General features: G+C 48.0%; 1 protein-coding gene across 6 annotated transcripts in view; it reads left to right on the top strand.

The window, feature by feature from the left end:
* LOC142582787 (dopamine D2-like receptor) overlaps window positions 1–24,798 on the top strand; it is a 470,062-nt gene that overhangs the window by 278,641 nt on the left and 166,623 nt on the right. For all 6 annotated transcript variants that reach the window (XM_075692826.1, XM_075692825.1, XM_075692829.1 and 3 more), the window contains one exon: window positions 3,566–5,501. In XM_075692826.1, the coding sequence (XP_075548941.1) occupies window positions 4,974–5,501 (528 nt within the window). In that variant the 5' untranslated portion in view covers window positions 3,566–4,973. The remainder of the gene's footprint in view (window positions 1–3,565; window positions 5,502–24,798) is intronic.

Here is a 24,798-nt window from a genome sequence, read left to right as displayed (position 1 = left end):
GCACAACAAAAACTGTAATGCATGTTCAGAAAAAAAAAGACCAGCGCAAGAAAAATTCATTTCGTTCTTTTACTGAAAAGGAACGTTTCTTCAAACAGAAAAATTAAATAAACGTTTCCACGTGTTGCTTTCAGTAAACGGCGTCAAAAAAAAAAAAAGAAAGTTGTTTGTTGTTCTCAACGCGTATGGTCCTTCTTTAGTAGCGGTCTTTGTCAAACGAATAACTAACGTTACCATAGATCAGGAGTATGTAAGGGAGTTGAACATGTTAGCAATTTTGGTTTAACGGGATGTAAGAGCAATCCGTAAGTACTAAATCGAGGCGATAGAGGTATGTGTCTGTGGATTCCCGCTAACTGCTCACGCAGGCATGGTAGCTCAAAGCAAGCGATGGTCTTTTTATTGTTATTACCATGAACACCCGCGAGCACAGCTTCTCTGGCGTCGCTTGACCTCGGCTTCAAAATTTTGTACCACCTGCATAGCGAAAGAAGCTTGTGCAACGGACACGAACAAACATCCTGAAATGCCTGTTCTCTGTTCGGCGTCAAGCTTTTAACTAGACGAAAACAACAAATACAAAACAGATTGGGTTGATTTTTTTATGTTGCCGCTGCATTTTGGAAGAGAAGAAAAAAGGATTTTTGAAAAATATGAAATTAAGCTCTCGTGTTACTAGTATCTAACTTATGACCACGGAGTCGATTACAAACATTTTCTGAACCCACTACGGCAAAATGCCGAAATTTTTGGTGTGTGCACACAATGTGTTTTCACGCATTAGACATATTTATCTGTCGTGGAGTGGCTAGATTTAGGCACCTGCCGTGCACAAAACGTTGGTCTCTCTCTATATTTCTCGGCAATTTTCTGTAACCGAATCCATTCCCATACACACATTCGCTTGTCACTATTAAGAGTTACAGCAACACACCTCCCTTTTAACACTTAAAAAGTAGACAGACGTATAGCAATAGGCTCATTATGAATTGCAACATGGTGCCCGTGCTTTGCTCCAAGGCGCTCCGCTGATTGCTTGCACAGGGGCTCTGCCATACGCAAATTGAAGTACACAATGATCCAATTATTGGTTCAGATGCCTTTGTTAATGATGGCGTAGCCTATTCATAAGTTTCATGTCCACAAACACCGATACGGCACCAAGGCTTTGAGGCAGTAATATGTGTCATGTGTTTGACGAAGGCGCGATAAGGTATTCGGCCTCCCTGGGGGCTATCGAATTCATTGTCGAATCTACGATGTTTGCTCGTTAAGTTAATTGGCGAACTGGCGAGGACGCCGGAAATGCTGGGGACAATTCATAGAATGCAAGGCGACGTGATTTCACCTCATCGTGGAATTACACAGAGCCTAGAAATAATAACCTATGTTTAGAATAGCCCGGGTTCAAGGAAGAGCTGATGACACCAATTATGAGGACGCATGAAAACATTAGGGTTGCGTTGAGGTTTGCAGCAAGTGAAATAGAGTGTGTGCACATTATGGATCAGTTCTGCATGCTGCTGGTAATGTCACCACTTGATCCAGTTATATTTAGTTCTTTTAATAGGTGCTATTATCACCGTAAAAATAGAATATCACCAGCCAAGAATGCGTAAGCGAGTCTATTTTGCTTAAACGTTTACTGCGTGGAGCCGCTCCCAACTATGCTGTCATCTTTGTGACAGTACCATGCTTCGCACACTGTTCTATTGGAACTCTCACGTAGTGTCTGTGTTAATTCTTCTTTCCATGGTACGCAATGTTGATTTCAAACCTTAAAATATTTTCTGCGGTAGCATTCTTTGTTTTCAGCTTTTTTTAGAGCGCAGCTCTTTGGCGTCCGTTCCTGGGTTTCGCGTCGTCGTCGGCGTCGTCGTCGGCGTCGGCCTCGTAACCAGCTCCGCCCCCCTTTCATCCCCCCAGCGCTAGCAGCGACCGACTGATACCGCTGGATGCCGCTGACGCCGCTAGAGAGTCAAGATAACGTGACTGCATAGAACACCGTCGCCGCCATGCAGAAAGAGGAGGAAAGGGTCCCCCCCCCCCTGTTCTTGTGTGGCGGATAGCTGGGGTTGACTCACTATCGCCGTCAGCGGCATCAGTCAGTCGCTGCTATCTCTTCCCTCCTCCCTTTATCGTGTTGTCCGCTTGCTGCGCGCGCTTCTGCCCCCATCGTTTGCCGCTGGGTGTACACGCCGCCCCCCTCCGCTTCCGCTTACTGCTGGTTGCTCTCGACGGCGGCGATGAGCCTCCGCTTCGGCGGCGCGAACTGCAGGGTCTTCTCGGCGGCGGCGATGAGCTTCTGCTTCAGCCTCGCTTACTGCTGGTTGCTCTCGACGGCGGCGATGAGCCTCCGCTTCGGCGGCGCGAACGGCAGGGTCTTCTCGGCGGCGGCGCTTAGCCTCTGCTTCCCCCACGGCTGTGACAACCTCGCGAGGCACTTGTATAGATCTCGTCTTTGAGAATCAAGCATTGGTGTACCAAGTCGAACATATATCAGTCTATTTCTCCGACCACAAAGCTTCCTTCATGACTGTCAAGAACTGTTAGTGGAGTCTTTGTTAAAGGAATACGTGTGAAAAATAAAAAAAAATTATGTGATAGCGCATACATGTGTTGCTCGATTTCTTTGCCTCAATCTATCCAAAAGGTGAAACAGCTTATTTGCTGCGCTCAAATTTCGCATTAGGAAGTAACGTAATCGTCGGTAATTTTTTTTTTCTTGTTCACAGCGTCTGGGGTCGTGAGAAGAATCGGCGGCGTCTTTCCTTATGGTGTTCAAATACATTTGCATTGCGGTATAAATTTAAAGACTATCAAGGTGACTAGGTACACGTAGCATGCCCACTTACAGCGCCAATCTTGTGTCAATTTGAGTGCGAAGAGGCAAATGCAGAGTTTTTTTTCCACGAAGTAAAGGTGGAATCTCAAAGAGATGTTTAAACATATGTTTTATGGTAGCTCGCTATCGTATTACCGATTCATTTCTTACATAGACCAAAGAGCGTACCACCTATTATTATTATTATTATTATTATTATTATTATTATTATTATTATTATTATTTTTACTATTATTATTATTATTATTATTATTATTATTATTATTATTATTATTATTATTACTACTAATCCACAACATGTTGTATGCGGTGGACCGAGATTTTTGTAACTCTAGTGGCACACATGCTCGTTGCTTTATGATAAGACAAAAAAAAAAGATACGGTGAGCGACACGAGTATTTACCAATGGCAGTAATTATTCGCTTCCTTCCTAACCGCTGTCGTCCGGATATGTTTTCCCAAATGCGGCGAACTGCTTCAACCACCATGCGGGTGCGCCGTCTTCCTCGGCTGCGCGTGCGTCTGCGCAAATGTAATGGAAAGACAGGTTGCGCCTCGATGGCCCCTTACTGTCGGGCGACGCTGGCGGAGTTACCCCGAAAACACGCGCTCGCGTGCTTTCATAGCCCCGTGGTTTTTGCCTCTCGTGTGACTCAGTGTTGTTTCTTTTCTTTTTCCGCCCCCTCTCCCGGCTCCCTTTTTTTCTCTCTTTTCCGCAGGAAATTAATTAGAGCCCACGCGCGGCACGCAGTCGAGGATGTAAAAGGAGCAAGCGAGCCAGAAAGCAGACGCCCCCCCTCTCCCTGTCTCGACCCTGACGAGCGAGCGAGAATCCAGGAGAAAACCGACCTGCGGTCGTCCGGGTGCCTTCCTCCTTCTCTCGCCGTCTGCTTGCGAGGCTTCGCCGCGCACTTTGCTTTCCGGTGCGCGATGGTGAAGCAAGGCATCGGTGCGACGGTTGCGACAAATCGCGAGGACTAACGACCATCCGGAGGCACTGGCTCAGTCTACGAGACGGCACTCGCTGTACTACAACGCCGAGCAGGGAGAGACGTTGGAGAGAGAAAGCCGAAGCAAAGGACAGAAAGAACGAGAAGCCGCCAACCGGACGTCCTGCTCCTGAAGTGGCTGCTACGCGAGTGACCTCTTTGTGATTTGGCCTCGGAGATCCGCTTCCTCTGTGCACCATCTTAGCTCGGCCCGTCCATCTTTCGTGCTGTCCGTGCGCGCTCCCGGCAGGATTGGTGTCTTGGAGCCGGAAAGAGAGAGAGATAGCGAGAGAGAGAGAGAGAAAGAGTGGTCGGGTCTCGCCACCTTAACGAACCGTTGAGACCCGTGGGCGGTGAAGCAGCGACTGTCGTCATCCGTCCGGAGGCCTGGTGCCGTTGATATCGATACTGATCCCGCAAAGAGGAGACATCTCGCGTCCTTGCCTAGTCACTCGAGCCCGTCTTGCTCTTTTCTTTGTTGTTGTTCTTTTGTTTTCTACTATACGATATCCGGCCGCAGCCGACTCTCATGGGAAGTCGCAGCTCGCTCTAGCGGTCATGACTTAAGAAGGTGTCCGGTCTGAGTTTTGGCCATGGGTATTTGGCCAACGTGTATTATTTCGCGGCGTGTTTGTCCTCATGTCTTTCTTCGGACGGATGACTTGCTGCCCTGCGCTCTAGATGTGCTGCACTGCGACTACTTCAGCTTGGCGATGACCTGAATGAGTTTTGGAATGCAAAGGTAAAAGCTACGATCAAAAAACAAACCCGATATCTGTCTCAACCCTGGTCCGTACCACGGTGATTCTCTTTCAATAAAACGGCCTCGCGTTGATGCGATGTCAGTGCTACTATGACTGCGTCAAATTACCGCGCATTTTGGCATCTGTACCTCCCTGAGAAAGGGCGCTCTAGCAGCCCTGAACTGGGGTTTCTTTACGGGCTGCCGAAAACATAGCGAGTGGAGAACGCTGGGCTCTCGTCTGCTGTACAGCGTGTAAGATTGTCCCGTGACCTGGTTTGGCGCATTGCTCACGTACGGGCAGAAATTGCAGCCTTGTCTCATTCGGGACTTTCTGACTGCCAACACAGCTGCAAAAACTGGTACGCAGGACGTTTCATTCACGACGACGCGCTGATGCCGGCGTTAGGTATGGATCACGTGCTTAGCACGGCGGCGCCCTACAACGCGACGCTGGAGGTGACGAAGGCCGCGTTACTGAATGCGTCGTTTTCGAATGAGACACTAGTGCTCTCCTCAGCAGCTGCGGCTGCTGGGTTGGCGAACTTGACGGGCAACTTGACGGGCAACTTGACAGGCGAACTAGTGATGCCCGGTGGTGGCGGTGGTGACGTCAGTTGTCCGTGGGACCCGCGCGGTGGAGGCAACTGCTCGTGGCCCGACGCGGGTCTGTCGCCGGGCAACGAGTCGTCCCTGGAGGCGTCCAGACTGCCCGCGGATGCGCAGCAGCCGGCTGAGAAGGTCTACTGGGCGCTGATGCTGGTCATCTTACCTTTTCTGGCTGTGTTCGGCAACATCCTCATCATCCTCAGCGTGTACAAAGAGCGCAGCCTGCAGACGGCGACCAACTACTTCATCGTGAGCCTCGCGTTCGCCGACCTGCTGGTGGCAGCTGCCGTCATGCCGTTCGCCGTCTACGTTCTGGTGAGTCACACCTCCTTTTATTCTCCGTTCGTTACCTCGCAATCATCTATACGCATGTGGCGCTACCTGTCCACTGAGAATAAAAGGTTGAAGATCCGTTTCGCCACTCTTCGGCACCTCTAGTGAGACCCAGTGCCTGTTTCCAGGCGTTGATTTCTGGCGCGGACACGTCTAAGGTATAACCTAATATGCAGTTTTTGGTGTGCCGCGAAGAATATGGCGTTTGGTATAAATTAAACGTTGTCAAATCTTCTTCTAGAAGATCTGGTTGGAGCCTGATAAATGCTCTCAAGAAGAGCGTCAACACTTAATTCTCTATTTTTAGACGACCGTCTGATCATTGTCTCTTTTATGCGCAGCCAATAACTTATTGATGATCGTACAAGGATTTGTACGCACGCAATAATTGACAACGACGTCCTGTTTTTTAGGTAATTAGTGTCTGTCGAAGTACAGCGTACGTTATAAGTAGCAGATTTCGCACGCTATATGTCCAGCATGGTAAACCTGCTTGCAATAAAAGCGGACTTAAGGTAGTACATGTTCAACTTAGGAAAGGCGAAGTTCCGCCCAGGTGCACAAGTCGGCTGTTAATTTTAAAAAAAAGAAGAACGTTGGTGAGAGCACGTGCCTGTCACTTGAGGCAGCGAGCATAATGATAACTAAGGAGCAAGCTATTTAGTTATAGACCGCTGAGTTTAGAAATCCTTTAGTTTAAAAAACAATGTCGTTTAAAAAAGATTGCTTGCCGTTTTTTAGAAAATGGTTATTTTACAAATTTGAATCCGTTTATCTTAGGTAACCGTTTAGTTTAATATGTCGTTTACGGTTTCCTTAGCAACGTACAGTTCGAAAAGCTTTCAGCTTCACCTGGTTTTTTGCTGCTGAACCGGAATATGGAATAAGCGCAAGGATATCATATTGGCGACATTCGTCGGGAAAGCATGCGCCAGCAACCATTGGCTACGCAAATAGCCGGTTCACATTTCATCGGCGTCTTCTTCCCGCGGTTGTCCCTCTTTTAGGTAACATTTATGTACCGCCTGTCACAGAAGCAACCGCATTTTTATACAGTAACTGTCTCCTCTTAGATGCTTAGTGATGGGAAGATCGTAACCTCTCGGCAGAAGTAAGGCACGCATCAGATAAAAGGGAAGGCCTTGGCCGGGCAGTCACTGGGCCAGTGAAGGTCGTCAACCCTACTGAGGAGAGGGGCGTTTGCCACCGCTAGACAAATACAGGTTGCGGGGGAGAGGGCCCCTTTACGAAAGAGTGCACGGACGCCCGTCGCCTTCATTATTGATAGCCCTCTCTGGGTGATTCGCCTTGCTCCGTATAGTCTCAAGATGGCTAATGCAGTTGGCTTCGGCATCGAACGATGGCGTTCCACAAGTGACAGTGTCATGGTTCACTCAGTGTGATTTGCTCTCATGCTTATTACGCCAGCTAGCTTTGCATGAGCACCCTATGGTGTCGCGCAGAAATTAGGCTTCTGTCGTGCAACTCGCAGGCATTATATCGTCCAGCTTTTTTACTTTTCTTTATTTTCCCAAGGGGGGGGGGGGAGGGCCTGTACCCTACAGAGTTGAAATGCGCTACGCAAACGTCACTTTAAACGTAACCGTGCTGATAAATGCTTGGGATAAGCCCCGTCTATACCATAAGTAACCCTCGACAGTCAACCCACTCCTTCAGCGGACTGTGTCATTCCTTGGCATAAAATGAGATCCTAACTTGAAGTTTACTAATCATATGGCATCTGTTAGACAAAAAAAAACAGCTTTCCGCACAAGATCACTGATTAAATTACGAAAATTTCTTTCAGAACAAGCATTATTATATCTATACTTTGCATTCATTCATATATCACATACGGTATTGCTTCCCGGGGACGCACATAGCTTTCACCTCTCGTCTATTCTACACATGCAGAACTAGACTATTCGCATAATCACGAACAGTTCACCTTACTCCCGCTACTACAGGCTAACTTTATTCTACCTGTGTCTGGCTTGTTTAAGCATCATTGAAGTATTCTCTTTTTCTTTAATTACTTAACGAACCGCTTGCTTACGAATTTGTAGACTGCAGATTACTCAGCAACATTAACCGCAATAGGCTTGCGTATAATTTGAACTTTCTATTACCTAAATGCAACACCAACTATGGAAAAATGACATCCTGATTTTCAGCGTTAGAAATATGGAAGTACCTACCACATTCACTTGAAGTAACATCATCTTTGAATGCATTCAAGCATGAAGTGAAACGTTTTATTTTTTGTAAATAGTTTCATGTCGAATTATATGCTCTTCTGTATAACAATGTTGTTATATATGTATTTTGTTTTTATTTTTTCTTACCAATGTACTACATATCGCGCGTTAATTTGTTTTGCTTGCACTTTATTAACTTTTGCTGCGTTAACCCACGTCTTGTATACATTATTATTATTATTATTATTATTATTATTTCTTTTTCTTTTTATGATTTTTTATGTGTCCCATGAGCTTGAGTTACTTAATTGTCAAGTTATTGTGTGGTCTCCTTCGTCTGCCATACCAGGACCTGATCATATCTCTTTTAGGCATTCATGCCGTATTATCACTGACGCCTATGTAATCTACTATGTTTTCGATTGGATTAAAGTTCCTTAGTTACCACGTGCCCATCTATTGTCAAACCCTTGATTGTATAAAATGACGACATGACACTGCTACCTTAAAAGCACATCGTCTTTTCGTCACCATAATCGCTGGCGAACATTGTCATCTGATAGTGAAACTATCGAATTACCACGAATCGCATTTACGGCGTTCACTTAGTTCCAGCTAAGCTTGTTACCCTGTTCATACTTTAAAATGAGTCCGAGATTATATATATAATCGAATTGGAATCTGAAATATAAATTGAACTAATATCGTTTAAATTACTGTGCAAGCTACATCTGAGATCAGTGACTGACCTTTTACACCACATACTTCCAGTTCGGCTGCAGATGAACAATTGTTGAACGGTATTACGCCAAAAAGTTCTTGCTGTGAAGGAAACGCTGCACGTGAGAGAGCACGCTGTTGCTATCGTAACGGCGTCAGCACTGATTAAGTTCCCCGTTATTAAAAGAAACACGTCAGTGCAGCAAGTGACCGCGTGGTGCAAGTTTCTACCGATACCGCTGTATCAGCAAAAATAAAGCAGCAACACCAACAAGAACACACACAAGTGTAACACGTTCTAGTGTTCGCTTTGCCGATAAATTTACACCTAATGATAGATACTTCTCGATATTTATGCACATAACTTCAGATGCCTTACTGATTCCTTCTGCTATGCGAGACCGATACCCATACCCCATCCTTCCGGAAAGAACTCAAGGGCAGCGTCCGTCATCCATTGGAACGCCAGAGGGCTAAAATCACGAATTTCAGATTTTCGTCAGTTTGTGTACACCAATGTGTTTTCACTCATCGTCATTTGTGAGCCCAACTTGTCGAAACCAATAAGACTGTCAGGATACAAATTTATCATGTCATCAACAAATGGTGCATGCGGCAAAATCGTCATTTTTGTTCGTCGTGAACTCAACTATGTTTTGCAACCAAGTGCGCCCCACGACGACAATCAATATATATGCACTACAGTTAAAAAGAACAAACTCTTGTTTACTCTCATAGGCGTGTATACATCGCCTTCCAGCAATTTCGATAGCAAAAGATTTGCGGATAGCTTGAGTGTTTGTCCCGCCCAATGGGTCATCGTAGGAGATTTCAATGCACACCATCCAGCATAGGGAAGTACAAGGACAAATGCAAGAGGACGAAGATTAGCAAGCATCGCCCACAACTATAGCCTTACTCTCCTGAACCTTGGTAGCCCCACCTTTCTTCGAGGCGTGACATACGGCAGCTGCCTCGACCTTGCTTTCGTCTCCAACTCTCTCGCCAGATGTGTGAAATGGTTTCCAGAGATTGAGAAACATGGGAGTGACCACATTCCCACATATCTGAACATCAAAGGCTTGTCGCCTAGATCAGGCCCACGGAATACCATTCGGACGATTCAATGGGCCAACTTCAAATCTGAGATGGAAGATGCCTGCCGCGAGGGCCTACCCTCTGGATTAGAGCAAACGATTCAAATTACGATGCAAAACGCCACTCGCATGATGACGATCTCTTCCACGCGAAATGACTTCGACATAGAATTAGAGTGACTTCGAGCGCTTCGTCGCCGGGCGGAACGTCAATATCGGGGTGCAAAATCAATTCATGACCTTAGGGCAGCCAGGAGGATGCAAAAGAAGATTCAGCGTCGTATGGATAGACTAGCATAGGAACGTTGGGCAGCGTTTTGCCAGACATTCGACCCCCGCAAGCCGCTGTCTCACATTTAGAAAACGGTGCAAGGTCTGCGTTGCCTTCCGGAACGGCGTTTTCCATTCAAGGCACTCGCGCTTTTCCAAGGGCGGTAAGACACCGATGTCGCAGAAGACTTTTGTGCGCGGATCGCAGACCAAGCGACTCGTCCAGATCCTGCAGCCCGAGCTGACGTCTCCCATTCCCGTGATTGCCGCATGGACCTTCCTTTTATAATGGAGGAGCTCGAAGGGGCTCTAGCTCTCTGCAGGCGCTCATCACCTCCGGGTCCAGATGGGAGATCATACCGGGCCTTGCGCTATCTCGGAGAGTCCGCACGGATAGAATTGTTGAGTCTTTACAACTCCTCATGGCAGGAGGGAAATGTTCCTGACGAATGGAAATTAAGCCGCCTGGTGCCACTCTTAAAGCAGGGCAAATCCCCATTAGAACTCACCTCTTCCCGCCCAATAGCGCTGGCCAGCTGTGTAGGAAAGATAATTGAACGGATGATCCTTGGCCGCCTGGAATGGTACCTTGAATACTACAAGATTTATCCGATTTCCATGGCTGGTTTCCGACGTGACCGCTCTTCCATCGACAATGTAGTTGATCTCGTTTGATATGTCCTGCACGAAAGGTCCCGTAAGCGTTTATCTGCAGCTTTATTCTTAGACGTGAAAGCGGCATACGATAACGTATTACATGAGGCCATTCTCGACGCCCTTGCGACGGTTGGCCTAGGTGGTCGACTTTTTTTGTGGATTGCAAGTTACCTATCTGCAAGATCATTCTTTGTGTTAACGGGCGATGGCCCAACTACGCGACGCTATACCAGCAGGGGCGTTGCTCAAGGCGGTGCTCTCAGCCCGACGCTATTCAACCTCGCCCTTGATGGACTTACTGAATACTTGCCAGCTACCATCAAAATTTCAATATACGCTGACGACATCTGTGTCTGTACTTCGGCAGTCACATGTCCTCAGATACGTGCGCGACTTCAAATAGCGGCCACTTTGTAAGCGAACTACTTGTGTAAACAGGGTCTCAGCATATCACCAGAAAAATGCGCACTAGTAGAATTTACTCGCAAACCGATGGCACCTTATGTCATCTCAATCAATGGGCGGACCATTTCCTATGTCCGAGCCCACAGATTCCTTGGCTTAATTATTGACCGAGACCTCTGTTGGAGCCCGCACGTGGCCTACGTGAAACGGCGCCTGACAGCAACTTCCCAGTTGTTTAAGTACTTGACAGGAAAGACGTGGGGGATGTCAGTCGACGATATGCTTAAACTCTAAAGAGCTCTCTTTCTTGGTTTTCTGAGATATTGCCTACCTGTACTGAACAACACCTGCAAGACAAATATTCGTGTTCTGCAGGCAGCACAAGCTCAAGGACTCAGAGTCTGCCTTCGTTCGCCCAGATGCACGTCAACAGAGGCAACTTTTGTGATTGCTCGGAACCATCCAATGCGAACTCGCATTACGGTGGAAGCCCTGAGAACGCACATCAGACATTTTGCACGTGCCCCCTATCACCACCTTGCAGCACAACCTTAAGACAGGCACCAATCATCATTTTCTAAAGCTATCATCAAGTACAACGACAGACTTCCCTCAGGCTTCACCGCTGCATCTAAACCATCGACACCCCCTTGGTGTCTGATCAGCCCCACAGTCCATCTCAGTGTACCAGGAATCGGGAAAAAGTCTTAACTGTTGTCGCCTGTGCTGAAACAACTGTCTCTACACCTTCTGCACGAGAGGTACGCGGACAGCGAACACATTTCTACTGTTGGTTCCACAAACATCCACTGTTCGTCCGGTGCTGTGGTTGTCCCAGCAAAAGCTATTAACATTATCTTTACGACTGACCACCCAACAACATCGACATCTGCTGAACTAGCTGCTCTTCGGGCTGCGCTTCGTTTCGTCAATCGGGAGCCACCTCGACAATGGTCAATCGTCAGCGACTCAAAGGCAGCCCTACAATCTGTACTATCAGCTCTGCGTCGCGGGCCATTCTAACAGCTCGTATTTGATATTAGATGCCTACTCCATACACCACGGAAGAAAGGACAACACGTTACGTTTCAGTGGCTGCCAAGTAACTGCAGCGTCACTGGAAACGAAGACGCCGATGATGCCGCTCGGGCAGCTTTTGAAGACGCACAAAAGAGGCCATACCGCTTTCACGATCCGACGCAGCTAGCAGACTTCGAGTGCTTGCACAGGAGATCACGCTCTCTCTATGGTGCACACCAAACAGCCAGACCAACCAGAGCAACCATCAATACCACCTGCCCTCTTTGTTGCATCTCTATATGCCAACTGGAATCCGCCGAAGAGAGGCGACTCCGCTTTATCGCTTATGGCTAGGGGTGGCTTTCACGAAATCTTACTCCTTCCTCATTTGAATGGCCGACAACGCTCTCTGCAATGCCTGTCTCTGCGAGGAGACGCTGGAACACATTCTGTGCGACTGTCCTGAATATAATGTTCAGCGACAGTCCCTGGCATCTGTTTTAGTGCACCTTGACACTAGACCATTGTCCCTCGACCCGATTTTCACATGCCGCCGACAGAAGACATCGCAGGTGAAGGCGACGAAGGGACTGCTTCGGTTTTTGAAAGACACGGGATTGGACAAGCGGCTGTGACAGTGATATCACGTACCATGCCAGATTGATGGGCTCCAATGGACGATGTGTGTGTGCTGTGCTATGTGCTCTCTCTCCCTCTCCCCCTTCCCCATCTTTCATCTCACCTTTCCTCTCACATGTGTAGGGTAGCAAACCGGTTAAGCTAAACTGGTTAACCTCCCTGCCTTTCCTTCTCCACTTTTCCTTCTTTCCTTCCTTGCTATGCGAGACCGCGGAAAGGGGGCTTCATTGTGCCCCTTTAAGGAACCTCAGAATTGTAGGGAACTGATCTAAGAAGAGTTCTAGCTCAAGTGAAAAACAAACAAACGAACAAACAAGAAACAAATGACTAAAGAAGCTAGACCAGGACGTCCCTGCACTAACAACTGCATGGCGTCTATGTCTGCCTCTCTTAGCCCTTTGTCGTTTTTTTTAATGTTCATTAGTTCAAACTCATCTTAGCCCATTTAAGCTCCGCTCCTGCAACCGCTTGCGTTTGTTTGCTTCTGGCTTGTCAAGCTCCTTCTCCAAACAGTTTTTATGACTACATCTAACCGGCTTATACCGCCGTGGCAAACGATACTGCATATCTCAACGTTTTCTAAGCCTCAGCCGACAGATCAAATTCTTCTACAATTTCCTACGCCGACAAGGTAATCTCCATGAGGGAAATTGTCTCCAGCATTCTGTGTACATTACAACGTATAGGCTCTCTCTCACTCCCCTTCCTCACTTCCTCACAGCACACGTCTCGCTATTGTGCCAGGAAACTACTCCGGATTATTGCCCCCGTTCCTCACGGTCCTTTTGTACATGTGAGCGCAGGGCAATAGCATTTGCGGGGCTAAAATCATTTAGCATCTACCCAACAAAGAATCCATTCTCAATCACAGCGGTATAGCGTAATGGGATTTTCATCTCGTGAGGGCCTGAGTGCTGTCACGCACAGAAATGATGTGTCAACTCGTCTCGATCCTACGTTAGCGCGAACAATGCAGTCGAAATTGAAGGCTCTTCCTTTTTTTCCCTTCAGGTTCCGCCTGAAGAAGTCCGGAACTTTCACGCACACAGTGTGGCTTGAGACAGCGCTTTAATCTGACCTCTCTTCGCTACTGTGTGTCTCCTGCCTTTGTACTATACATTGTATTGGCCCCGACCCACTTCCATCCCAGCGCCCCGTAGTGGATCCCTTTAATTTTTCCCCTTTTTTGGAGTTTTGGAGGAGAAAATGTTTTAGACTCCTGCCCTTACCACGCCGCGGGTCTCAAGTTTCTCCGAGGCAGTCGCAGTGAGCTCCAATGTAATATCTGATATCCCCGGGGGGTAAGGGTGCGGGGAAGTCTGTGCGACGTCGTACACGATACGAAGATAAGCAATTGTGTAAAGACTGTCCGTCTCTGAAATGAGTTTGGCGTATATGGCACCGTTGGGCTCATGGTGAAAAGTTGGAAGTATTGGCAAAATTTTAAACCCACTGCACGAAGGAATTCGCGCACACGACGATCTTGAGTAGACAGCAGCCACTTGCTGTGCCATTTTTTGTCGTTTTGTTGTCCCGTGTGCCCCGAGATTTCGGTTGACGCTGTCAGGTTTTCTCGAACATTAGGTTGTTAGAGTGTATTCGGAGCCCGTGGCTGTGTCGTTGCCCGAACTCCGCAGCGCAGGTTCTGGAGATACAAATGCATGATTCACTCCGCTCATTACCACCGCCTCCTGTTTTAATCTGGGGCTGTCTTGTTCCTCATGGCAGGGTTTCCTTACGATCAGTCTGATTAGGCGAACTTTTTTTTCTGTCACTGGCACTATTGGGGTATCCGAGTGGGAGATGGCGTATGTTGTCCGATCTTAGGTTTTATGTGTACGTACGATATAAATTATACGCGAAGAAATTATATGCAAATAATAAGCACGCAAAACATCCGCGGCGATGCGAATGCCCGTCAGCTTACTCCACCAGTTTTCTTTTTTGTTCAACGTCATTCTTTCAGTCTAATCTTGCAACTGCTGCTGCTAGAAAGAGCGCAAATTCCCAATATTTTCTTTACCAGGCCCCTCAATATTGTTGCGTGTGGAAAGACAGAGACGAAAGAGGCTATTTACAGGCTATTTACACTGGAGCCAGAGAGCCAGGCCGACACTCGCTCGCGCCAAGACACAAACCCACTTCGTCGTTCTCGCGGCGGCTCGTCTCTTGAGCATATCGCGGATAATATCGTAATACTACGTCCCCGGCGGCAAAAGCACCGTCACGGTGCTGTTACATATCCAAGGCGCGTGGAGATGTGTAGGGCTTGAGTCGGACGACATGGACAATGTCACTGGTTGTCACAGCGGAGGACGTAGTGGGCGTGGCTAGAACGATTTCATAGGTGACATCGGTCACTTGGCGGAGCACGCAATACGGGCCTGTGTAACAGGAAAGCAGTTTTTCACAAAGGCCAACTTTACGCGATGGTGACCAAAGCAACGAGAGGATGCCGGGCGCAAAATGGACATCACGGTGACGGAGGTCGTAGCGTTGCTTCTGTTTGTCTTGAGACACTTGTAGACGAGCGCGTGCAAGTTAGCGAGCATGGTCAGCATGGGCGATTGCATCACGGGCATAAGCGCTAGCTGAAGCGGTGGTGGACGGAAGCACAGTGTCCAGTGGTAGCGTCGGTTCTCGGCGATACAAGAGGTAAAACGGGGAAAAGCAAGCAGTTTCGAGACGGGAAAAGTTTTACGCAAATGTAATGTAAAGTAGAGCCAGGTCCCAGTCACGGTGGCGTCTGAAACGTATTTGGATAGCATGTCTGTAAGGGTGCGGTTCAAACGCTCAGCGAGGCCGTTCGTTTGGGGGTGGTAGGAGGTGGTAAATTTATGCTGTATTGAGCAGGCACGCATTATGTCGTTAATAACTTAGGCCGAAAACGTACGGCCACGGTCTGTTAGGAATTGATGCGGAGCACCATGCATCAAAATGAGATCATGTAGGAGGAAGTCCGCAACATCAGTTGCGCAGCTGGTCGGGAAGAGCACCGGTTACGGCGTAGCGAGTCGCGTAGTCCGCCGCGGCTGCAACTCGCTTGTTTCCTGTTGTAGATTCTGGAAATGAGCCGAGAAGGTCGAACCGACACGATGGAAGGGCTCGGCAGGTATGTCGAGCGGCTGCAGGTAACCATCGGGGAGCTGGGAAGGCTTCTTGCGTCGTTGACAAAGTTCACAAGCGGTGACGTAACGTCGTACGGAACGGGCAAGGCCCGGCCTGAAAGAACGGCGACGTACACGGTCATAGGTTTGAGATATGCCGAGGTGTCCTGCCGTTGGTGCGTCGTGAAGCTCTTCTAGAACGGTGAAGCGGAGGTGTTTAGATATTACACGTAGGAACTCAGAGCCGTTCGGATGAAGGCTACGACGGTACAGAGTACCGTCGCGGTGGACAAAGAGGCGTAGAGTAGCATCGGCCGGAGAGTGTTCAAAACGGTCGATGAGTGTGCTGATGTAGGCGTCACGACGTTGCTCGACGGCGAAATGAAGCAGCTGTAATACAGAGAATACGCAAGCGGTACTGGTAATATTGGAGGAGTCAGAGTCGTCGACAGGGTAACGCGATAAGCTGACAGCGTCTTGGTGCAGGCGGTCAGACTTGTACACCATGGAATATGAAAATTCTTGTAGCCTCAAAGCCCATCGACCAAGGGGGCCTGTAGGATCTTTTAGCAATGAGAGCCAGCAGAGAGCGTGATGGTCAGTAACTACGAAAAAATGGCGACCGTAAAGGTAAGGACGAAACTTTGCAACTGCCCATACAGCAAGGCATTCTCGTTCCGTAATGAAATAGTTGCGCTCCGAAGGTGCTAGGAGGCGGCTCGCATAAGCAATAACGCGATCTTGGCCACGCTGACGCTGGGCTAAGACGGCACCTACGCCATGACCGCTGGCATCTGTACGCAATTCTGTAGGGTCATCAGGGTCGAAGTGGGCGAGAATTGCTGGTGAGGTTAGAAGAGTGACGAGACGAGAGAATGCGGCGGCTTCCGATGTACCCCATGAGTATTTTCCGCCTTTCTTCAAAAGATTAGTGAGGGGTCTAGCAATTGCCGCAAAATCTTGAACAAAACGATGAAAGTACGAGCATAGCCCTACAAAACTTCGAACGTCTGCGGCTGCCTTCGGAACCGGAAAGTCTCGGACAGCGCGAGTTTTGTCTGGATCAGGCTGTAGTCCGGAAGCGTCAACGAGATGGCCCCGAAGAGTAATTTGGCGGTGGACAAAACGACAATTGGATGAGTTAAGCTGCAGCTTCGCCTTTCGAAATACATCAAGTATATTTGTTAGACGCTCAAGGTGAGTGTCGAACGTTGGTGAGAAGACGATGACGTCGTCGAGGTAGCAGAGGCACGTGGACCATTTAAAACCTTGGAGCAAGGAGTCCATCATACGCTCGAAGGTGGCAAGTGCGTTGCATAATCCAAATGGCATTACTTTAAATTGGTATAGGACATCAGGTGTAATGAACAGTTTTTCTCTGTCCATATCGTCAACAGCAATCTGCCAGTATCCAGAACCAAGATCAATAGAAGAAAAATAGCTGGAATCATGCAGGCAGTCAAGGGCGTCGTCTATACGTGAGGGCGGGCAGACGTCTTTCTTAGTAATGTTGTTCAGATGACGGTAGTCTACACAGAAGCGTCACGTACCGTCGTTCTTCTTAACCAACACCACAGGTGACGCCCAGGTGCTCGAGAAGGCTGAATGATGTTCTTATCTAGCATTTTGTTCACTTCACTTTGAATTACTCGGCGTTCCGACGCAGAAACTCGATACGGTCGTCGGTGAATAGGTGTAGCATCACCAATAAGAATCCGATGCTTGACCGTGAGCGTCTGGCCTAAAGGGCGATCGTCGAAGTCGAAAATATCTCGGTAGGACGATAATACTTGGCAAACGTCTTCAGTATGCGCAGAAGACAGGTCCGTCGCAACCATTTTCTTTATGTTGGGTTCGGCGCCCGAGGCTGGTGCAGGGGGCCTGCTCATCTCGCAAGAACCATCGGTCGATAACGCTGCCACGTGATGGTCGCCCAGACAATCAACGTTGGCAAGGCAAGTACCTTGATGTAGAATTTGCTTTGCCAATCCAAAGTTAAAGACAGGTATGCGAGTGCGGTTCGCAGTAATAGTAAGCATACTGTGAGGCACGGTAACGTCAAACTGGAGTGGTATGTCGGGCAGAGGAGTGACTAGGTACTCGTCATCAGGAACTGGTGGGGAAGACAACAGTTCAATATAGGCTATGGACTTTGGCGGCAGGAGAAGAAAGCCGTTGGGGCATAAGCGGCACTGGGGAGCGTCAGAAGGTTCTGCGAGAATCGGTAACTCAAGGCGAAGGGCACTGGCAGAGCAGTCAATAAGAGCAGAATGCGCGAAGAGAAAATCGAGGCCGAGATTTAGGTCGTGAGGGCAATGAGCAATCAAGGTGAAGAGCACAGGAGTGTGGCGCCCGGCGATGCTAACACGTGCCGTACACATTCCGATGATAGGCACAGTACCGCCATCCGCAACGCGGACGACGCGTGGCGACGCTGGGGTGAGGAGCTTCTCCCGTCGTCGTCGGAAGGCAGCACTCATAATAGAAAGATCTGCTCCTGTATCGATGAGTGCCGTGACAGGACAGCCGTCAATGTCAATGTCAAGAAGGTTTTGGTTCGTAGGTAACGTGAGCAGAGGATTTGAGGGCAGGGTCGACAACGCAGCTTCACCTCCAGAAGCTGCAGTGCCTACTTTTCCGGCTGGATCCGGGAGGTGATAGGCGGCGAAGAGAAGCGACGGGGTTCGGGCAAACGAGACTGATGGCGTCAGGGTAAGCGCGAGCGGCTGTAGCGAAGGTTCGGAGCAGGAGCATCAGCGGAAGCGGGTTCATGGCGGGTAGTATAGGGAACGGAAGGTCCGAAAGTGCGGGAAGAAGCGGCGGCGTATGTCCGAGGAGGTGGTGGCCATCGGTTGCAGCAGTGACGAGCGACGTGGCCGATGCGACAGCAGTGGAAGCAGATCAGCCTGTCATCAGGGGTACGCCATTCGGACGTGTTGCGGCGAGATGTGGCAGAAAAAGTCTGCCGGGGACGAGGAGGTCCGCAAGAGAACTGGGAAACGCTGGGTTGAGAAGTTGAACACACGGAGTTCAGACGCATGTTCTAAAATTCATTTCTGACGGCGGCCTGAATCATCGCAATCATGGTTGCTGGTGGTGTCGCTGAGAAAACTGGCGAACAGGCGGCCTCGAGTTCGCGGCGAACAATACGGGTGACGTCGTCACAGGTGGTGGTCGGACGCGGTCGACCCTCACATGTCGACGTAGCAGCAGTGTTGGGTAGCCGCGTGATGTGGTGTGAGATACGGCGGCTCTTCGCTTGTTCAAGGCGACGACATTCTTTTAAGATGGCGTCGATAGTCGAGACGTTGCCGAAAACAAGCGAATTGAAAGCGTCGTCGGCGATGCCTTTTAGCGCATGCGCCAGTTTATCTGCGTCAGACATAGCATTGTCAGCTTTGCGGCATAGAGCCAAGACGTCGAGGATATATATGAAACGTATGGCTCTGTAGGTGTCTGAACACGAGACGCAAGAGCCTTTCTCGCGGCAACCTTGCGCCCAATGAAGTCGCCGATCAGTTCCCGTAGCTTTACTTTGAAACTGTCCCTACTGGTTATCTCGTCGTCATGCGTTTGGTGCCACACGCGTGGGGTGCCGCCGAGATAAAAGATGACATTGGCGAGCTTAATGGTTGGGTCCCACCTGTTATTAGGGCTGGCATGTTCATAAAGCTTGATCCATTCGTCAACATCCTGTCCCTCCAGGCCAGAGAGCACACCAGGGTCGCGATGTTCGGCAACCTTGACGACTGGAGCAGTCGGACAAGCTGAAGGCGTTGCAGAGGCGGTCTCGTCACCGGGAGGCATGGTGACAAGCTCGATGTACCGACCACTTCGCAGTTCCGTGTCGAGGACGGTGCCCGCTAACCTCCGCCAGAATGTTATGTGTGGAAAGACACAGACGAAAGAGGCTATTTACAGGCTATTTACACTGGAGCCAAGAGCCAGGCCGACACTCGCTCGGGCCAAGGCACAAACCCACTTCGTTGTTCTCGCGCCGGCTCGTCTCTTAAGCATCTCGCGGATAATATCGCAATAATATTGTTCACTTCTTTCTTCCGTTCCTATACCATATCTAAAGGATCATGAGGACTACGACAGAGAGAGGGAGATTATTTCTAACAAGAGAAATGCAGTGGTGGGCCTCTGTCCATCAGGTCACTACTTAGGGAATGGAGAAAGAGATTAAAGCTGGCAAGGCATGAGACAGTAAGGAAAGATACAACTTCAGCAGGAATAAACAGCTCAATAGGCGATAGTTCTGTTTGGAGATTTGCTGTGAGACTTGTGGTGCGCATATAAAAAGCCAAACACTTTCAAGACAGCAATCTTTCGTCAGAACGAAATGAGGGAGCTTGTTTCTCTCGTCAACACATCTCGTTCAAATTCAGGTTGTACGCGCTTTCGACACCTGTCATAAACCCCAGTCCGCAGATAATGCAAACCGTAAATCGTGCGCACACGCAAGCGTGAACGTCGCACCCGATCGTAACATTTGTGGGCAGCTCACAGAGCTCTGCTAAGTGCCACGTAAGTGTCTAAATGCTGCACGCAAGCCTAGAAGGCGGGCAAACGCAGTTGACGCGTGATCTTTGTTTTAACATTAACGCGACAAATATGTCGCATTGAGGACACAAAAATCTCACCTCTCGGTTGTCGACAGGAAGCTCATGTAATGGTATTTAGAGACAATGAAACGTGGTAAATTTCTGGTGCACTCTTTCTTTTTTGTTCAGGAAAGAAGAAGACTAAAGAAATGCCACCCACGTTTTCTGTTCATCCTCCCACTCCGTTCTGTTCTCATTCTGCCTGCATATGTCCACTTTCCTTGGTGTCTTCTCTTCCTCCTAGATATGTTGCTGTAAAAAAGCAGCGTCCTGCTTTCATCTTCCGCTTCAGATATCTTTAGAACTCAACATAAAAAATATTTGCGGCTCTCGTTTAATCGCATCAAGGTTTTTAAACAGTCAGCGTCGTCCAAATAGCAGTGCCTTAGTTTTGATGGACCATTCTGGTCTATGTGCGTTAACCTTCGTGACGGAGCCCATTGCAAAATTTTGGAAGTGAGAAATCACTGGCAACCAGTGAATGGGAAATGGTAGCGTTTCGAACCCTCAATATTGGCGCGTTTACTGTAGCCCCACTAACCTGAGCTATCTTTTTCTCTCTCTCTGACTCACTCTCTTATATATATATATATATATATATATATATATATATATATATATATATATATATATATATATATATATATATAAAGAGAGAGAGAGAGAGAGAGAGTCATAGAGGAGCTGGCGAGAATACACGCACGTACGCCTATCGTCTTTCTTTCGTGCGTGATCGCATTTCAGCGACAGAGTCCGTTCGGGCAGCGTTCTTTGCTACGATTGACGGACGAAGCCTTAACCTTCGCAGATGACGTGTGCTATGTGAAACTACTTCGCTGTTCTGTAAGTCTTTACGAACAGCTTCTCTAGTTCCGTTAGTTTGGATCGTAGAAAGCGGTTTTTTATAGGTGTTGGGCCATTTCAGAAGGTTCACAGCTGGCGTCTTCCCATAGGACAACTGCTCAAAATGTGGTGATCAAGGTCGTGTTTAGGAATACAACAAATATGCCGCTGCTGTGTCCTCCTTAATTTAGTGCACGCGTTCTTTAATACTACATTTAATTAAGCAAGGCAACGTAGTGCTGCTAAGCCCGAAGGCGCAGGATCGAATCCCGGCCGAAGCGACCGCATTTAGATGGGAGCGAAATGCAAAAACGCCCTTGCACCGTGCATTGGATGCACGTTAAAAAATCTTGGTGGTCAAAATTAACTCGGAGCTCCACACTACGGCGTGCCTAATAATCCTATGGCAAGTTTGGCACGGCAAACACCACCGTTAAATTAATTAACCAAAGCGAGAATGAGGCACGGTCAAGCAGTGCAAAAATAAGTACTGCAACAATGTATGCTGATCGCAACGTTTTGCAGTGGTCCGCTTCGGAAAACACAGCTTAAAGCTGGTCTAAAGCGTATATGTACGTTTGCATAATGAACAGCTGCTGGAGCCAGATGCATGTCTCCTGATGGTCTTCCTATGGCATGTAGGCGATGCCTGCAAGATAAATGGCTTGTTTCCTAACTCTTTCAGTGTTTTACATCAAAAACTAAAGAAATTTAGCAGTTGCATGTCATTTCAATGCTCGGTCGCGGCAGCTTTACGTTCATTATCATTTTAATTTCTCTTGGGTTATTATTTTTTTTCTCTACATTTGATACGCCCATCTGTAGAGAGCAAACCATTTATTTGTGGAAGAAAGCAGAATGCGCATATCATCGCTACCCGCCGTGGTTGCTCAGTGGCTATGGTGTTAGGCTGCTGAGCACGAGGTCGTGGGATCGAATCCCGGCCACGGCGGCCGCATTTCAATGGGGGTGAAATGCGAAAACACCCGTGTACTTAGATTTAGGTGCACGTTAAAGAACCTCAGGTGGTCCGGAGTCCTCCACTACGGCGTGCCTCATAATCAGAAAGTGGTTTTGGCACGTAAAAACCCTATAATTAATTAAATATCATCGCTGAACGACACTTTTTAGTCTCCAGGGTGGTGACTCGTATAGCGTTGCTGTTCTTGCAACAACGAGTCCTGATTGATTGTCAATCTTCCCGCCGTGCAAGAGCTCCTGGTTTTGTCTTGGTGGGATCTTTGAATTTACCAACCAGAGAGCACATCCTTCAACAGTTATGAGGAAGACTGCAATGTGGCTTGTCTCACAAATGTCGCGTTATGAAAAAAAAAAAACGAACCTAGTGTTTGTATGCTGAAAACGAAGTTGACTGGTGCGTAGGAAGCCTTTCTCAGCAAGCAAGCGCCGTCTTCACAGCATGTTCGCAGTGATATGTTGAAGATCGAAGTTCTCCCCAGAAAGAAATTATGGTGAAACGCAGCTCGAGTGTTTCAGCTGCGACAACTCTAACGCTGCGGTCTAATTGCAGGTACAATAACTGGCCAGGAGCATAAAGCGTGTCAACACAGTGGCAAATAGTCACGATCGCTCACCTGAGCTGGTGATAATCGGAAAGTTTCTTGTCACAATGGTTAGGAACACCATGAATGGTTTCGTGCGGCGAAGTCGTGTAAAGTAAGGCAGCTATCGTCGTCTTCCAGACACAACTACTAGGGAAATGGTGTCGCTAACTGCCGAATTATTAGGAGGAGAGACTAATGAGCCATGGCTCCTCAACTATCATCTTTGTGATACGAAATCATGCTTCTCTTTCTTTTATTTTTTAAGAATTACATGTACGTAAGGAGGTATTCTTGCCTCGTAAAGGCATCTCTGGTATAATGTAAAGGCACCTCTGGTATGAAGAACAAAGCCATCGCCATGCAAAAAGCATCGACGGACGAGTTAAGGACAGTTCACGAGTCCTGACGGATGAAATCTGTACGAACACAAGTGCAATGTAATCTTTGGTGTTTAAAAGTAAAATCAGATGCGGTGTTGTTTTAATTCATTCCGGAATGACCCCGCATTGCCCATGTGTGTGACAGCCGGGGCGGGGGGGGGGGGGGGATGCTACAGCATAGATATAAACAACTTTTCATTTTGGCAATAAAATGAAGAGTTGTGGCAAACAAGGGAGAGGGAAGGGGCAGCGGAACAACAAATACACTCGTGAGCGCAGCGAAAACTCATGCGTTCATACCTCTCCATGGTTACGGTTTACAGGGTTCTAGCTACATCTCGCGTAGGGCGAAATAAAAAAAAATCATTTATATATTATTATTCTGAGGCGCTGTACGTGGCCATGAATGTGCTTCCAAAGGCGACGCCTAGAAGTTTTCCGAAACTGCAATGGCACAAAGCATGCATAATAAAGCCATTTTGATTGAATCTGCGTTTGAGAACATTGAATAATAAGTGCGAAGTGCACTGGACAAAACACTTGAACGATGCGTTTCTCATTCGTTACTATCAGCACGAGTATGCGAACTTTGCAGGGGCTTCTCTTGTCCTTGTCTATCATCGATTTACACGTGGCAAACTTGTGAAGTGCATCAATGTTTACGGGGTACACTGCACACGAATCAATAAGTTTTATTCAAGTATATATAGCATTTCACTAGGTCCAAGCGTGGAATCGACGTTAGTGGATGAGACAAAACGTGCAAGGAAAACTAAAAAAGAAATCAAAGAAGATCACCTTTGGGCCGTATAACGTAAAACTATTCAAATATGTTTTTATTCCAATCTCCTTACGTCAAATTTGCGTAACCGCAGACGCAAGCATCGGGCGGTCACCCGCAAGGTTTTCTGAATAAACCAATCAAATGCTCCCCTCGTTCATAGGAGGTCACATTTGATTGCTTGAAAAACGAATAACATTGCCTGCACTGAGCGGCTTGTCTTATTTAATTGGATCACAAGAGCCGAGGAGCATGCTCAAGTGGAGAGGAATTCGATGGCGCGGAGCCACTGCGCTGAATATCGATAACCGGATGAAGAGGGTGGTGCCGGCGTCTGCGATTGGTCCGCTTTCTCTTAGCTTGCGATGGCTCGTCGACAATCGCGGTGGCATACAACGGAAGCTTAAGAATGGTGCTAAAACGGATCCTCAGCAAAGAAGAGCTGGCAGAACGAGGTCGTAAACGTGCCGAAAGTTCTCGAAAACGTTACACGGCCACACAAAAAGTTTTATTACACGCAAATAAACTCATGCTCTCCGGCAGGGGCGAGTAGCCAGTGTGAGAGCGATTGGCGGCAGCCATCTTTTATTCCTTTCGGAACGGGGCAGCCTGCGGCTATTCAGTTTTGCTCGGCATATTAATGAATATTTAACGCGTACACGTCGCTTTGACGCGGTAAGTTTTAGCGGTTTTGAGACGTCGCGTGAGAGGCAGGTGAAGTGGGTGCAGCCCGAAAACTTTTGAACAATAGCCGAGGGCTAATGGCAAAAAGGCGTCGAATCAGAAATAACTAGTTTTGTTTTGTTTGGTCAAATTATGCATAATCAGTGTGTACATGTCGTATCAGATGGGGAGGTATCGCGGTTTTCGTGACGTCGCGTGACAGACAGGTGAAGTGCGGGTGGTCCAAAAAAGTTTTTGACCAATCGCGGTGGGCTGATTGCAGAATTGGAACAGACAAGTTTGGAATAGTGTTACGTTACAGCGCCC

This window comes from Dermacentor variabilis, chromosome 5 (assembly GCF_050947875.1).
Source record: "Dermacentor variabilis isolate Ectoservices chromosome 5, ASM5094787v1, whole genome shotgun sequence".
In the NCBI taxonomy this organism is placed as follows: domain Eukaryota; kingdom Metazoa; phylum Arthropoda; class Arachnida; order Ixodida; family Ixodidae; genus Dermacentor; species Dermacentor variabilis.
Note: the sequence above shows the minus strand (reverse complement) of the source record. Positions and strands in the feature narration are given on the sequence as shown.